The sequence below is a fragment of the Fistularia commersonii genome, chromosome 18 (genome assembly GCF_037954325.1).
Source record: "Fistularia commersonii isolate RoL2024-O1a breed Wild chromosome 18, RoL_Fcom_v1.0, whole genome shotgun sequence".
NCBI lineage: Eukaryota > Metazoa > Chordata > Actinopteri > Syngnathiformes > Fistulariidae > Fistularia > Fistularia commersonii.
The window spans coordinates 11995332-12012039 of record NC_141301.1 but is presented as its reverse complement, the minus strand read 5'-3'; the positions used below and the strand labels follow the sequence as shown (position 1 = coordinate 12012039).

Genomic DNA, 16708 nt, shown 5'->3' with positions numbered 1-16708 from the left:
AGTGCCTTGTTTTCACTGGAACATCAATCTGACTTAAATAATAGTGCGAGTTAGTGAAGCTTGAAACTATGGGGGCTCTTGACTGCTAAATTCTTCTCTTACAATGCCTGCATACATAGAGGGAGAAGTGAGAGGATGGGGCCCTTACATCGTTCTATGTGACAAAGAGCTGTCACTTAAATTACAAAACACACAACAGACAGAACACACTGCCTGGAAATATGGAAATGACATGTTTGTAATTCTTTTACTGGGAATAAATAAATCAGTTGCAGCTGAATGAATTAGTGGTGATGCCGTTTCATGTTTTAATGATTAGGATGCTTCTCATGCTACCTCATCTGGAAGCATAAGTCACTGATGGCCCGCCACAATATCCCACGGTATATCAAGAAGCCGATGAAAAGAAAAAAAAAAAAAAACTTTAATCCTATGAAGTCTCTCTGAAATGTGTTTCCATGAAGAGTGTCCGCGGCCAAACGTACGACATGCAAACACTGGGGCATATCTAAATGCAAATCATCCCACCGATGTGCATCCAAAGTCTGAACCAACTATAATCCTCCCGAAGCATACAATTATAAGTATTTCAAACCATCTCTCCAAGAGAAGCGACAACAAAGAGCCGCCTCTGAAAATCTGATAAGTGAGGGTGTAACTGCAGATTCTTGGCAGTCTTGGGTTAGTTTGTGCACCGGCCCAAACTTGTGATAAATCCCATTTTTATGAAAAGTGAATCGATATCCTAGAAAGACAGAGGCACCGTGAGATGGACCACTACCCGACGAGGGTTAAGCGCGGCTATCAGTTTGTAGTTGTAATTTGCTTGCGGCGTGCACTCCGTAGGATCCACAATGAATCTAAATGCGTTATGTGCTGAGAGTGAGGGAACACAAGGGAGATGACCCAAATATTTACACTCACTCACACACACACACACAAATACCAATACGGACTCCAATATGTGCACTATGTGAGTTCATCCTTTTTTTTTTCCCAACGTCACAACAAAAGACCACTTGTCCTCTAATTAATTCAACAAAAGGGTGATCCGTGGTGATTACTGAGTAAATGTAAAGAACACACCGGTAACCCATCTTGTTTTATGATCCACTTGCTTCTGGATCACACTCGCAAAAACCACGCAGATCAATGCCGTTTTATTTTCGGAGAAAAAAAGATAATGTACCTCGGGCTGTCGGTATGGCAGATGACCAATGCATCACTCACTCAGGACCATCAAGTGAGATAATAAAAGCAACGAGTGTTAAATAAATACTTTTGGAAATCACCTTTAGTAATAGCCGTTTCATTTTCAGTTTGGTGAATGTAGTGCGCGAGTTCTTATCATTCGCCGGCTAGATTGTTCCAGAAAACTACCACTAAATTGGTTTGTGCCATAACACATTCAATTCTTATTCTGAATATAACATTATACTTTGAGGGGGAGGAAAGGGAAGAAAATGTACAACATGGCATCTATAAAGTATCTATTAGATGGAATATGGACTGAAAAAAAAAACACAATTATAATGATTCGCATTGAACATGTTAATAGTCTGGCGACATTCAATACAATTTTCTGAGAAGCCTTTAGCTCAAAATCGCATCTTTGTACAGCGAAGAAAGCTTTCAGCGCTACAGCTAAACCATGTTGTGCGTGATTGTCGTAGGGAAGAAAAAGAATCACTTACAAGGAACTCACAGACATGGATAATTTACTCCTGGAAGATAATTTAAGCAAATATAGCCTCACAGATTTAATTTTTGGTAGATTTTATCACACATCACTTTATATTGAATTAGATTTGTGGGGGTTTGTTTGGAGTGATTTAGGTTAGACCTATGCAGAGGAGAAAAAACACACACACGCACGCACGCACGCACGCACGCACACACACACACACACACGCACATGCACACACGCGGGCTGCCATTGAGTTTTCGAGCTGATGGGGGTTAAACACCTTGATAAAGTGTAGTTTTACAGGCCCTTTAGGTTCATTAAACACAACATTCACTACATTTTCAGACCAAATCTGACATGGGCAAATGGGCTTCTGCAGGTCGCAGTCAATTTCTAAGGGACGATATGGCCTTGAGTTTCGGTCCATGTGCCATATCAGCAGTCGGAGCAGAGAAAAACCGGCTTTTCAGCATTGCAGTGCAAACAGGTACTTCCAAAGCTCCTCCCCCAGCGAACACTCGAATTTGCGACGAGTCATGCTTAACCACCTAGGCGCTGTGACTGGTTTGAACACGGTCATGCTTAACCACTTGGGCGCTGTGACTGGTTTGAACACGGATCCAAGTTTTTACAACTTTCTCTCACGCTGGTTTAGACAGAGGCTCCTACTGTGGCGCTGACTGATGTTGATCTGGAGGATAAACCCTGTTTGTGTGAGGGATTAGGCAGTGACATTTGGGGGGCCTGGAGAGGAGAGGATCTTAACACTCATGGATTGCCTCGACAGATCCCCTGGGCAGTTCAGGAACTTCAAGAGGGATGACTTTGACGGAGAGTGGATTAAAGTGACAGGATGCAGATTTGGTCAGGTGTACCAAGTCAATCTCAAGCTCTGGCGTGAAAAATGTGCCCTGAAAGTTCTTGATACAGCTTTGAACGCGGAGAGCTTTCGCAGGTGGGGGAAACGTGAGCCGGGCGATCGCATTATTTCAGTTTTAATTACCAGATTGTTTGTGTTTTGTGGATTTGGATTTATCTCCTTTATTGTTGTTTCTTAATTTATTCAAGTTCATTCCTGTCGTATTATAAAAACCTGTTTCTTTGGTGACAGCAGACTGGAAGATGAGATGTGCAACATAGCTCAAGGGAAATTCCCGTACCTTATCACCATGTACGGAATGTGCAGGGAAGTAAATGCTGTCGTGATGAAGTACATGAGGAATGGATCGCTCAACAATCTCCTGAACAGTCACACTTTAATGTGGCCCAAAAAATTCCTTATGATTCATGAGGCCTCCATGGGCATGAATTTCCTCCACGGCATGCAACCTCCGTTTCTCCACCTAAACCTCAAGACATCCAATATCCTTCTGGATGACCATCTTCACGTAAAGGTGAGGCGACCTCGGCGTGACGGTATCAATGTTTCACGAGCGCTGCGGCGTAAAGAAAGCCAACACACCAACTTTTTGAACATCAGATTTCAGATTTTGGTTTAATCAAGTGGGAAGAGGGGATGAGTAAAAAGTTGTTTGTGGAGCGTCTGACGGCCAGAGGAAACATCAGTTATATTCCTCCAGAGAGCTTCAGTCAGACCACCAACCCCCCAGGGACGGCCTTCGATGTTTATAGGTGATTGCCGAAAAGCCTTTTGTGAAGCTTATTGCTTTCTTATCCAACACACAGTTTCATCTTCCTTTGTGCTTTAATTTTTTTTACATCAATTGATGTTGGTGTTAATTTATCTTCTCATGATGGAAAAAAAACAAAAAAACACAGATCTTCTTCTTCTTCTTCTTCTTCTTTTGGCTTTTCCCTTCAGGGGTCGCCACAGCGAATCAACTCTCTCCATCTAACCCTATTCTCCGTATCCTCTGATGTACTTTCATTCATTTAATTGACCTCATTTGGGCCACAATTTTCACTTGGTGCAATGAAAGTACAGATGAAAGTTGAAAATAAGGGCTTCTCTGCTTGATGTGCTCTGCAGCTTTGGAGTTGTGATGTGGGAGATTTTGACCCAGCAGAAACCGAATGCAGGTATGAATGGGTTCTGTCAAAACCATTGACCGTGCATCTAATAATGCAATTCCATAGATGGATATTTAATTTTCCTACTCAGAGTGCTGAGTTTTTTTTTTTTTTTTTTTTTAATTTACATCCAGGTAGCAGCGTGACCAATGTGCTGTTAAATGTGTCAAATGGAAAGCGTCTCAGTATGAAACTGGTTCCCGACCGAAGACCGCCCGAGTGCAATAAGATGATCGACATCATGAATCGGTGCTGGGACCAGGAGCCCCGACAAAGGCCGCAATTTTCAGGTACTACAAGGATAATAGCAAAAAAAAAAAGCAAACTTTCTGTGCACTTTGTCTAACTCAGAAATAATTCAAATGACTGCCAAAGCATCGAAATAAGACGCCGGGCTATGAATGTGACCTTCATGGACTGGACTCGCAACAAGATAAAAAACTGACGTGGCAAATATACTTCAAGGGTGTCTCAAGGGAAATGCGTATAACCAAACAGGCTGTGTATGCCGCCTTGGATATGATGAGTGTCTTTGAAAAACAAAGATTTCCAACCTTCCCCCTGAAAAAGAATTACCATGCACTTAAAATTATAAGCCGTGGAATGAACTGTGCTGGAATTTTAAGGACCTGCGTGCAGCAAGACGAGTGTATCATCTGAGTGTAAGGTGTGACAGAAAAAAAAAAAAACACTTGAGTGAAAGTCGTATTGTTCTCCTGGCCGCATCTACATGTAAGCGTGTAAAAAGCACAAATGATCTCTTTACAACTACGGTAGCCACATCCCATCTGAATTTCTGACATAAACAACAAAAGCTGAAGAAAAAAGGGAAGGAGAAAGTCGTCATACTGAAACATCATCTGATGCCTTTGACGAATTTTGACACTTGTGTCCATTTTCGATCATCCCTGTAGAATCTCATGCTGTTAGTTGATGTTTCACCTCTGGTTTGCATCGTGCCGTCTTCGGCGTAAGTCTAAAAATGCACTTCTTGTGCAGACGGGATCTCTCTTAGCGCAGGTTGGAATCAAGCAGAATTTATTGGTTACCGAAGGATTAAACAAAGAATAAACAAAGTTATCTACGGCAGGTTCCTCTCCTGCAACTGGAACTTTGGTTTCTGAGCGTTCGTATTTATACTAGAATCCTCAAGGATTTGGAATTGTTTGTCACAAACAGATTGTAGCCTGAACAAATGTTGCAGGTGTTGTTCCAATAGCATTCTCAGGGCCCGGGCATGAGGGTCTGCAGGGCAGAATTTCAAACATCCGCTGAGCTCACGCCACTCAACCCTGTCTCACCAGTGACCCCAAACAGTGACATACGTGACTTACTGGTTTGATACACAATAAAATCCAGTTGTAGCGGCAGAACCGTGAATAACAGTAAGACTAGAATGGAGAGAGAAAAACTAACACCAATTCAATTGAATGACAAAAAGGCATGTTACACTCCGGTTTTTGCAAGTTATTCCCAGCTCACAGATGGAGCTTTTCGCCGCTGAGCCAAATCAAATGCATACATTAGAATAAGATCTAATCCTTCATCCAAGAGGGTCGTTTATTTATAAAAGTTCTTCCAGCTTCAAAAGTCATGTTTAGGAATATAAATGACTGCGATGTTTATTCATAAACAGCAGCTACTCCAAAGGGCGGGTGAGACTGAAACCCCCCCCCCCCCCCGCCCCCCCCCCCGCCTGTGGCAGTAATAACCGTTTCTGAGAGGAATTGAGCTGGAGTTCACGTGATTGGTTTGTTTGCTGCTGTTGGTGGTGCTGCTATGCAAGCACAAGACATTCGCTTGAATGTTCTTGTGTTGAACAAAACTATTGTGATGTTGACAATTATGTCATTAAGTCGTTTTGAAGCCAATTACAGACTTGCACAGTTAGTGTGTGTGTGGTGGCTTACCTATACATTATTTGAAGATAACGAAACAAGTCCAGTTCAATTACATTAGATTGTCTTCCTATGAATGAGAAATGTTTTATTCTAATATGAACAGCAGATACAATGCGATAATAATACTATTGCAAGATTTAAATGTCGGTATAGAAACACATATATCTATTCGGTACACTTTGAATGATCGGTGGGATGTATGAATGAATATTGACATGTATGGATGTAGCTCTGGGCAATGAAGATATACACAGTGTCAATTCATATAGAATAAATGAAGACATATGGATAAATGCTGATCTAAGAACATTCACAGACATAAATGCTGATTAACTGAATAACCTATGACAACGTTCCATCGGTGACTTCAGGCTGTGTCTGTCACGGGTTTGTTGTAACAGGAAACTAAGGCTTTCCTTTTTGAAACAGAAGCAATGAATATTTAACCAGTTTTGTTTTTTTATTTAACTTTTTTAAACTAAACCAAGCCTTACTCTGAGTTGATTGGAAAACAAAGGACCAGTATAACACATAAGGATTACTTGTGTTCACTTCCCGACCCGTCTTTCAAGCTGTTTTCAGTCAAAGATACAAAATATTCCGCCACAACTAAAAAACTAGTAGACAGTGTCTGTGTGTGGATGTGCTTGTGAGTGTGTGTGTGCCTTCTTGCCGTGAGGCAATAAGGTACCTGGTTCATGACAGTGAGCCTTTCTGTGTGGAGTCTCCATGTTCTCCTTATGTCTGTGTGGCTTCCTTGGATTCCTCCTACAATCCACAAACATGCAGTTCTGTTTTATCAGACTACCGAGTGCACCTAAATATGCATATAAATGTATGTACATATATAGGCCGCACTTGTCTATAAGCCTCAAATTGTAACATGAGATATTTACATAAACATTTGAATTTAGTTTTAATTAAACACATACCTATAACATCCACAAATACGTACTAGAAATGTTTTTTTCCAAACAGTGCCTGTAACACGGCTGATGAAAAAGATTAATAATAAATAACACAAGGAAAAGTCCATCCATCCATCCATTTTCTATCCCCGCTTTGTCCTACTCCAGCTGATCGCTATCTTCGTCTTCCTCCTGCACTAAAACCATGAAAGTAGTCTTCTTCAGTGTCAGAAATGAACGGGCTCAGAATTTCCCGGTAGTTTCATTGGTCCGATGTGACGAGGCTAAATGTTTTAGCGTCCTGAAGCTCGTTAGCCCCCCCAAAAATCCATAAATTTGCCCCATCATTGTTTAAGCCGAAGTGTTCAAAGCGTGTGAAAAAAGTAGCGGCTTATAGTCTGGAAATTACCTGACCCTAAATTGCCCAGACGTGAGTGAGATAGCTGTATGTTAAAACATGTGTTGTGAATGAAAGAATGCATTGTTCTTTGTCTCAATATAAGGTTTGAATGAGAGAATGGATGGCTGTATGTTTCTATATAAGGACCAAAAACTGACAAGCGACTGGTCCAGGGTGAGCCCTGCCTCTCTGAAAGACAGCGGGGATAGCATACCAGCTAACCCCACAGACCTGAGCGCAGGATTAGTGGTATAGATGATGACCGAATGAATAATCAGTTGTTTGCTGCACCTTAATGACTTCTCCATAATCAAAAAATTTGAATATTTTTCCATGTAATCTGAACATCTTACAGCTGCCCTTATTTGCTTCTGCAGATATCACAAGGGAAACAGGGGGGCTCAGTCAAATCCACAGGATCCAGGGATCGAAATTCCAATGTGTTGACAACGTCGAGGAAGAGAAACGAAATCAGCAGCAGCCGGTTTACCCAGCTCACAAAGTTCGTTCTGCTGGATTCTTTCAAACATCGCTCATTTCCACGAAGCACAAAGAGCACATGTTTAGCCAAGGATATGCAGAAAAGATGCTGTGTGTTTTTTAAACAATGAAAAGAAAAAGAGTCTTCAAGTTATTCAAACTGTAGCTTTGGATCAGTTGAGTCATATTTAACCAGTCATGGCAGGAGACCCATTGATATATATAAATATCTGTATTGTCCGTATTAACTATTGTGCAAGTAGATCTCATCATTTTTTTCCCCATAATTTTAGGTAGTTTCTCCAGAGATCTACGACCTCAACTCAGGTAAATTGTTCGGCAAGGTTAGACGAATAATGGCACTTGAAGTAGTTTGAGTTTGCTGACTGCCCTTCCAGGGCTATTACTTTTTAAGTTGTTCTCTACTTCCAAAAGCTGAGGCAATAATAAGTTCATTAGAGAGATTACAAGTGTATGGTTGACAGCCATGACCCCGGTGACTCGAGAAACCTCAAATTCAAACAGCCTCTACTGAAATATTCAATCGAAATTTTGGTGACGAGCATTGACAAGAGTGTTTCATTGCAGGAGCACAATACAACTAAAATTCGTAAGCCCTCACACTGACTTTCTTCATTTGCCTTTGTCTGACAGAAGAACGATGCGATGAAAAGGGTCTCCTCTCGCTCCTTCTAAAGAAGGATTTTAGTCGATTCAGAGACTCGGTCAAAAAGGAACACATCCGCTCGCAGTTTTTAGGAGAAAAAAGTATCCTTCACTACACGGTAGCCGGCGGGGATGCAAAAAGTGTGGAATGTGTGTTAAGTCTGGGTGCTGACGTGAACTGCACAACGACCCGGGGTTACACGCCGCTAATCATCGCTGCCCTACACAGGTATGTATGAAAAAAGATCTTGGGCATGCACTCAGAAATGTAACGAATAAAAAGGGGTTTTCAGCTTTGTGCAGGAATTGACATTTCTTTAGAATATCAGTGCGCCAATTACAATAATGTGACTGGTAAGGACGATTAATGGTTCAAAGTTTTTATACATGCTGCATGTTAATCACTCAATTGCGATCACGCTTCGTGCAATAAAGATGTCTCAGGGTCTAACAATACTAAAAAAAATGCATCAAAATGGTTGAACAGTTTTGGCGCAACATTTCCAACATGTGAGATCGGTTAACGTTTTTATCTAATATTTGGCAAAAAAAAAAAAAAAAAAGATTCCTGACAAATTGTTTAAAATTCATGAGGGATTTCATTTTTTCCTCCATAGGTACCACGATATTGCCTCTTTGTTGCTCACGAACGGGGCAAATGTCGTCCAGGGAGATGAAGACCAATGGACTGCTCTCCATTTTAGCGCCCAGAACGGTGACGACAGAACAACCCGTCTGTTGTTAGACAAAGGCGCCGTTGCAGATGCTTGTGAAAAATCTGGTTGGATGCCGCTGCACCTGGCCTGTCAAAACGGCCACGAAGCCGTCGTCCGCCTGCTGTTGTCGCGTCTCCCGGACAAAGCGGTTGAGGAAAGAGAGCAGGGACAAAATAGGACGCCGCTCCACCTAGCTTCAGCTTATGGCCACATCAATATTGTTAAGCTCCTCCTTTCTAAGAAAGCTGATCCCAATGCTGCAGACCGCTGTCTTTTCACTGCTCTTCACTTGTCTACAGAAGAAGGCCATAACAGAGTTGTGAGAGAGCTGATGAAGAGCGGTGCTTGCGTTGACAGTGCAGACAGCAAGGGATACACTCCACTTCACTATGCGGCTCTGAGGGGCCATCCAGGCATATGCAGGCAGCTGCTTTCCAAGGAGGCCAAACCAAACTCTACAACTCACAAAGGCTGGACCCCTATGCATCTGGCCGCCCTACATGGGCGTGAAACCACCATAGCTCAGCTGGAGGATCAGGGAGGTTGTGTGAACGCTAGAGGTGAGCATGGATGGACGCCGCTCCACCTTGCATGCCACAAGAGTGAAGAAGGAGTGGTAGGCAAGCTCCTGGAAGTGAAAGCTGACCCAAATCTGATTGAAGACAATGAAGGATGGACACCGCTACACGTGGCCTGCACCACTGTCAGTTTTCCAAATGTCCTCAAACTGCTGTCACATCATGCAGACGTGAATGCGATGAGCTCAAGGAAATTAACACCTCTACACCTGGCCGCTCAGCATGGCAGCGTTCCTATCGTAGAGGCTCTGCTGGCAAACGGGGCGGACCGGACTTTGCTCGACTCTTCCGGATCCACGCCGCTGAACTTGGCCCAGAGGTGTGAAAAATGGGAGGTTGTGCAAATGCTGGAGAAATGAGAAATCCCAAACCTTCATTGGGATTTTTAAATCAAAAAACATCACATTCTTCTATTTGACGTGTTTTTATTTATTGATTTTGAAAGCCGAGCAAAAGACAACCCGTCTCCTCTGTTACAACAACTGATTTTTAAACATGCTCAAAGCACATGCATTGACCCGTGGAGCAGATGTACCAATGTCAAGAAGAAAATATGGACAGACAGACTTATAGGTTATATTCACTTTTCCCTCAAAACACAGAGAATAACGACAAACCCTTGGAAACAATCACCGGGCTCCTTGCCCAGATTATTCATTGTTTGACACATATGAATGGACCTGACACACCCATGAAGGCCGTTGTGTATTTACATATATGCAAAAACTTGCTGAGTGGAAAAAATACCAGAGTGAGACGTGAAAGTGACGAGCGGTAAGAAGTGGTATCAAGGTTCCCCCGCTTATCACCAGCAGGCGATCCCTTTTCCTCGCCCGAGGCCGCTTCCCTCTCAGAATAAATTACACCCAGACAGAGTTACCTTATCAGGAAGACCAAAAATAAATCTTGGAACAAATTAGAACTGAGGTGAGAGGCCGAGGTGAAGCAAACCATGTCAGCAGAATGGTTGCCGCAGCAAATCGAAAGTATGGGACCTCCAACCCATTCTTTGTTTGTTGAGATATTCCCACTTTCCAAATCCGGAAATCCCACTAGCAACAATCATTTATTCAGTTGCGATTAAAAATGTCCTGCAAAGTCCACTTGGTGTTGCACATCTGAAGTGTGATAGCTATGTTCTAAACGAACGTGTAGGCTGCTACAAATAAATCATTCCTGAACATAGTTGAGTAAGTCTTTCTTACAACTTGTCTAACCCGACCCTTTTCCACTCCGCACTATTTACAACCTAACCTGGCCTAATGGGACCACCCGGTGTTGGAGCCATTTGCGTTTACATCAACGGTGTGTTTTCATTCACGGGCAGAAAGAAGCATCTCATCATTTCCTGCTTTTGCTTTTTTCAGTGCGTGGTAATAATGATACCATTCAGCAGTACAGCACAGTAAAATATTAAGGCTTTGCAGATGATAGATTGCTCTTTTTGTGCTTTTCCTGCAGACAGGCACCGGTGCAAACTAACCATCTTTAATTTTTCAATCAATTCCTCATTATTCAGATGAGTATCATTTTTGCTTTTGCTCTTCCTTACATCTGTCTTAAAAGTCTTTTGTCAGACCTTCATTCTGAATATGTGATGGGATACATTTAAGGCCAGATAGAAAGAAGAACAAGTTGGACAAATCTACCCTGAGGGGATGTTACATAAAGGCATGAGTGAAAATCCTACTCTCGCTTCCCAAATGACACCCTAGATCTGTTTAATATGCAAATCTCAATAGCCTGCTGTTAACACGTGCAAACTATTCACTATTAATATGTGTTTACTCATCACTACAAGTAAATAATGTTAAAAAAGGATACCCAGTAAAGTTGTTGAGAAAAAGCATTCCCATTTTCACATATTAGATTAAAATAACACTACCAAAATAACATGAAAATAACATAAAATAACATTATCCATATTACATGGATAATGTAATGCCAGTTTTGAATGAAAATATATTTAATAAGAAACTTTGTTTGATGCATTTGGTACATATTCCTTCAGTGTTGTGGGAGCGGTCTAATTTGGGAGTCTGCGGATGTTCTCTGAAGCACCCACTCTTGTCTATTAATATAATGACTGCGAACATATTACCAAAGTGGTGATAATAAAGAGCAGCAGTTATCAAGCCTTAATAGTCTTTTGAATAAACCCACCACACAGCATGGTGGCTTTCATTCTCAAATTATTGAAGGAAAAAAAAAAAAATCATGATTACAGAGTTAAAAATAACACTACCTTTGCTATCACTTAACTCTGCCTGCAGAACCTTCACATTTCTTCAGACAAGGCAACAAACATGTTCGTCAATAAACGTGATAATAACTCATTCCCCGCAGACTGCTTAGTAAAAGACCCCTTATCAGTGACAACTGCTTAATATGATAAGAAATGCACAGATTGTTGAGCTGACTGACCTCCCATACTAACGTGGCCTTTCCACCCAGAACCACAAGAGACTAACTCAAAATGAAGAGCAAAGCAACTGTGCCGTATCAAACTGCTGTGAGTAAACAAATTAAGACGGCCTCAAATTGAGCCTCGATGTCCTTTTCAGAAATAAACGCATTCTTCCTCAGTGCTCTATGATGTAATTTGCTTACAGGCTGTTGAAGATCGATGGGAATTAATTACCTTCTAGTCGTCTCATATGGTATTTTTCTCAAGTAAGCAACAGCAATAAACACACAAACAGACAGAACAACACTTGGCACACATCAGCTGATAATAGTTCATTTCTGCTACATCTCCTCTTCTTGTATCTTCCCGAGATGTGCTCCATTAATCACTCAGAGCGGTCTCTAAAGCAGTCTGTCACGAAGTTCTCTCTGGCAAGAGCCGCCTCAGATTTGGACGAGAAAGTCTTGATTTCTATTGTTGTTGGAGCTGTTGATCCAGCGCAGGCTGTAATTTATCTACTGCAGATTGGAAAGCGACTATCCGTCCTCTGGAGGGCACGGTAAAGTCCGCACCCAGTCGGATGATTTAGAGCTGAAAATGTCCGTTTTATGACGGCGCCCGTGGTTTGAAATTTATGAAGCCATCAGCGTCCTATAAACTGCCGGTAGACTGTATTTGTGGGGATTGTTATCTACGGTAAACATTTGACAGCAACAGATGGTACCGTCACATGCCTATGCATTCACGGAGTTCGTCATTGTCAAACAGCATTTTTGTCCTTTTGATACTGAAATGAATAGTATGTCTGTGACCACGATTGTTCCGATGTCGGGTCTGACAAAATAAAACTCATCTCTCCACCAGCATCTAATCAGAGTCAATCAGCGGTGCCACTGCAGCCTTTTCACATACACTGACACATTGGATACATTCTATTAGGCAGTAATTGTATTTGCAGGCACCTAAACTAATTTCATTTTCTAACAGGGCAGGAGACAGGAAGAAGATAATGTCAGGGAAAATAGGAAGGTCAGCAATGTTGGGTTTGATTTTCCTTAATTTCATTAAGAGACGATGTTTGCTATAATCTTTGATATTCTTTTCTTTTGTGAGAAACAGCACCGAATGAGCCTCAAATGCTCTGATATGTCCTTGGCCGTTTTCAGTGATAGGCAATAATATTGATTTGTAAATTACATTGGGGCTCATAAAACCTTGCTTTTACTCACAACTATTAATATTTTTTAAATAAAAAACAATGTCAATGTTCTACCCATATATTCTCAAATGTCTCACATGCAAACAGTTCCAAGTGCTTCCCTGTAAAAAAAAAAAAAAAAAACATCAGGGGGGAAGTTCTACCTCCCACTTGTTTTTAAGCAATAATAATTAAGTATTTTACATCTGGGTCTGCTATGGGTACGTGTTTGATCCCATTGTCAGTTATGATGTAATTCCCTATGCATTTTGCTGCCCGTCCTAAACGTGAAGTACAATTGCTTTATATTATTTGTTTCTCAAGTGCTGGGGGGGAATGATTGATGGAGGCCATCGTGACGGGAGACGTGCTAGTATTGGGACAGCTCTCGGTAAACAATGTCGATGTAAGAGTTACAGTGTAATCCTCCGGATTCACTGTTTGTGGTACCTCAAGAGTTTTTGCAACAGATAACATTATGGAAATTACATTACATTACATTACATTGCATTTGGCAGATGCTTTTATCCAAAGCAACTTACAATAGAGGACATAGGGACTGCAAATAACACTTGCAAATACACGATGCACAGGAAATATACAGAACAGTAAGCTTGGGTTAGTGAGTTTTTTTTTTTTTTTTTGACCAAGACATACACAAACGTGTACACACACACACACACACACACACACACACACACACACACACACACACACACTGAAATGATCTATACGGAGAAGCCCCCTCACTAGCCTACCATATCTTTTATATTTTTGCCGTTATCCTGCCATGTAAACTCTTTCCACGTAAGCACAAGAGGTGTGATTAATAACATTGTCTCTGTCTTCCATTATTTGAATGGTTCTCTTTCTTGTCTGAGAAAACAGAAGATTCTGCAGGTGAAAACGATGGACCAGAGTGGTTTTCCCACACATATGAATTGACATGTTCCTGACTGTTCCTAATTGTTGTCAGGGAGAGTTTTAGATCATTTCAAAAGTGCGCCAACAAAGCCTCCAGTTGATATTTCGAAACTTTGAAATAACATCTTTCTCAAAACTTCTTCTTTTGCTCCAAGGTCGTACTCGGCTCCTCTTCACAGACGGGCTCTCACGCCACTATCTTCTGACACGACTCATCTCATGCGAGGTTTCAGATAGAGCTTTTTACAGTTAGCGAAACTTCAGACACATGTCAGACCGACAGCTATTGTCTGAAGGATCTTTTCCGCAATGTTGTCAGACGCTGATAATACCATGAGCTTGTCATTGGTAAAAACACAGGGATTTTGTGTTGTTGCTAGACATAGCGCTAAAAGTCATGGAGTAACTGTAAACACTACAGTCCTTTTGATTGAGAAATCAATCATCTGAAGATAGCGTGCGTGTCCTAATTCTGACCAAGCAAGCATGTCTATAAGAAATCTGAACACTGAGGAAAGTCTGTCTGAGATTCACAGTTTTAATGATGGGATGTAATCAGCCAACTTATTGCTATATTTAGTTCCTCGGAGGAGAGCCGTCACATGCTCTCCACAGTGCCCCTCTTATCCGGTGGGGTTTAACTCTCAACTGAGCTACATCCCGTGGTGTTAAGCATCTGCAATCACGACTGATCCAGCTGCGGCTTTTTCGACCCAGGTGTGCCACCTCAGTAGGGCCGAGCGGGCATCTCGGCAGGCATCTTTGGTCCTCGCCTTGGTAATTGATGGAATGATCTCATGTCGCCCGAGGGACGATATTTCCAGAGTGATAATATGGAAAACACGTTTCACCCCTGTCATCTCTTAGCGACCTCTCACTCTTCAGTCTGACAGAGCAAAAACACAGCGGATCGGTCTTTAAATCCTCAAGTTACTCCCTCACCGTTCTGCAAATGACAACTACTTTGCGCCTGGTGAAATTCCTTTCAGGAAAAAACCCTTTGTACTTTACATTTCCTCTACAGATTCAGTTAATGGCCAAGTATTAAAAAGCAGCATATGCTATGTTTAGAAAGATTACTCAGTATTATTTCCTTGAGTATATCATAAAGGACAGCCTATTCTAAAGAAGAATGCATTGGCTACAATATGGAAGTATTCCTTTTGCAGGGCCCTGTTTTCCCCCAGTGTCCTTTTATCATCCCTTTAGCGTCTTTTCCCTTAGGTGTTGTCATACTCATGTGCAATGATTAATGGAGGACGCCACTGCTATCTCTGCAGCACAGAGCAACAGCCCCTGATACTTTACAATATTTGAATGCGCTCCACTGCAATTTGTATAGTCTGGCAGCATCTCTCACTGAAGGGAGTGTGAAGTCCCGTATCTATGACGACACCCGTTTGGAAAAACAAAGCCTTTTTTCATCTAATTTGGAACCCAGGAAATGATCACTGTTATATAATTTTTTATTGATTAGTGCATAATGACATCTGAAGGGAGGTGATGAAATAAATGGTTGTTATGTTTTTTTTTTCTCTTTGCTGTGATTGTAATGTTAAAGATTATTGTATCTGTGAATTAATTGTCTTAAATGGCTAAAATCAACAGTATCTGTAATTCTGAAGCAACAATGTGGCCGAGGCTGTTATGTATGGAACTAGCAGTAAAGGTGGTGGAAATAGCACCAGAAATACTATATGGTTTAATGTAGTTTACAAAAAAACCAATTAACATAAACTGTGATTACTAGAGTGGGCAGAATGTCACATAAAAAAGAAATGAAGAAATGAAGAAATGAAAATAAAACAAATAATAAGTAAAGTGACACAAGTTCAGCAGAAGTATTTCATTATGCAACACCTGGTACCCATTTTCATATTCACTTCTAAAACCTAGCAAAGAATTTAAAATGAATATAATAAATAAAAAATAAAATAAACGATGAAATAGAAAAATGAATAACTCAATTACTTATGGAAAAAAAAAATCAAAATTAGATGATTAGTTCTCTATTTATCCAGTGATGAGCAGGGTCTGAAAACATCTTTATGACAAAAAAATCAATTCTCAAAAAAATAATCAAAGAGCACGCAGGGTCTCACATCAGCTTTATAAAGAGTATTTCTGTGCACTTTAATGGGAAAATGTGTATTTCCTGAGGTGGAAAAGCACTGGAGATTAATATCACATCATCCAAACACTTCTTTCCCAGGACAAAGTGCAAAGGGGGCTGAACTGTCAGTGAATTAAGCACACTGCTCCGATATGTATCTCTTTCATTTCCGCTTGTCTTCACCTCTTTTCCTTTAGGCCTGGATAAAGATTTCATACAAGCTCTGCAGATGAGCGGGAATTGTTTTCATCATAAATTTCTAAATCCCCCGAAAAAAGAAAACACCTGCACCGTTGCGGTTAAATACCACTGCTGTTCACTTTGCGTGACACTCCAGCATTTACAATTCCTGAAGCACCACTGGTTCCAAGTCCTTCAAGCAACGTTTTCTGGATCCGATGCAAGGGCAGTATCTAATAGTGTTCTATACAATGACAACGCTTGTTTGATCAAAGATCAAGAGATATGTTCAAAAAAAAAAAAAAACAGCGTCCAAAGCCATAAAAAGATCTCTAAAGCTATGGCAAATTGCAAGCAATGTCACATGAAACTTGGCCAACTCTCCTTCGAAGGAACCGCAAAAATCCCATTGAAATTATATGCAGTGAGGTAAAAAAATACGATGGGACAAGCAGTCATCTGTCACCCTCACACAGGTTTCTGAGCCAGGATCCAGGCGCAGAAGGAAAGCAGATAAGG

At 41.2% G+C, this 16708-nt stretch overlaps 1 protein-coding gene across 1 annotated transcript; it reads left to right on the top strand.

Moving 5' to 3' along the window:
• The first annotated feature begins 2257 nt into the window (after positions 1 to 2257).
• On the top strand, positions 2258 to 11243 carry ankk1 (ankyrin repeat and kinase domain containing 1). The gene is made up of 9 exons (XM_086164402.1): positions 2258 to 2642; positions 2802 to 3081; positions 3168 to 3319; positions 3678 to 3727; positions 3853 to 4008; positions 7305 to 7429; positions 7701 to 7734; positions 8062 to 8302; positions 8691 to 11243. Exons 1-9 carry the CDS (start codon positions 2458 to 2460, stop codon positions 9724 to 9726), a joined length of 2259 nt encoding a protein of 752 aa, XP_086020528.1. The 5' UTR covers positions 2258 to 2457; the 3' UTR covers positions 9727 to 11243.
• The last annotated feature ends 5465 nt before the right edge of the window (positions 11244 to 16708 follow it).

Bases quoted from the DNA above. Each gene is read 5' to 3' on its own strand.
- ankk1 (XM_086164402.1), top strand. From the start codon at position 2,458: ATGGATTGCCTCGACAGATCCCCTGGGCAGTTCAGGAACTTCAAGAGG. The intron at 3,320-3,677 runs GTGATTGCCGAA...TGTGCTCTGCAG, and splicing joins ACGGCCTTCGATGTTTATAG to CTTTGGAGTTGTGATGTGGG. The intron at 8,303-8,690 runs GTATGTATGAAA...TTTCCTCCATAG, and splicing joins ATCATCGCTGCCCTACACAG to GTACCACGATATTGCCTCTT.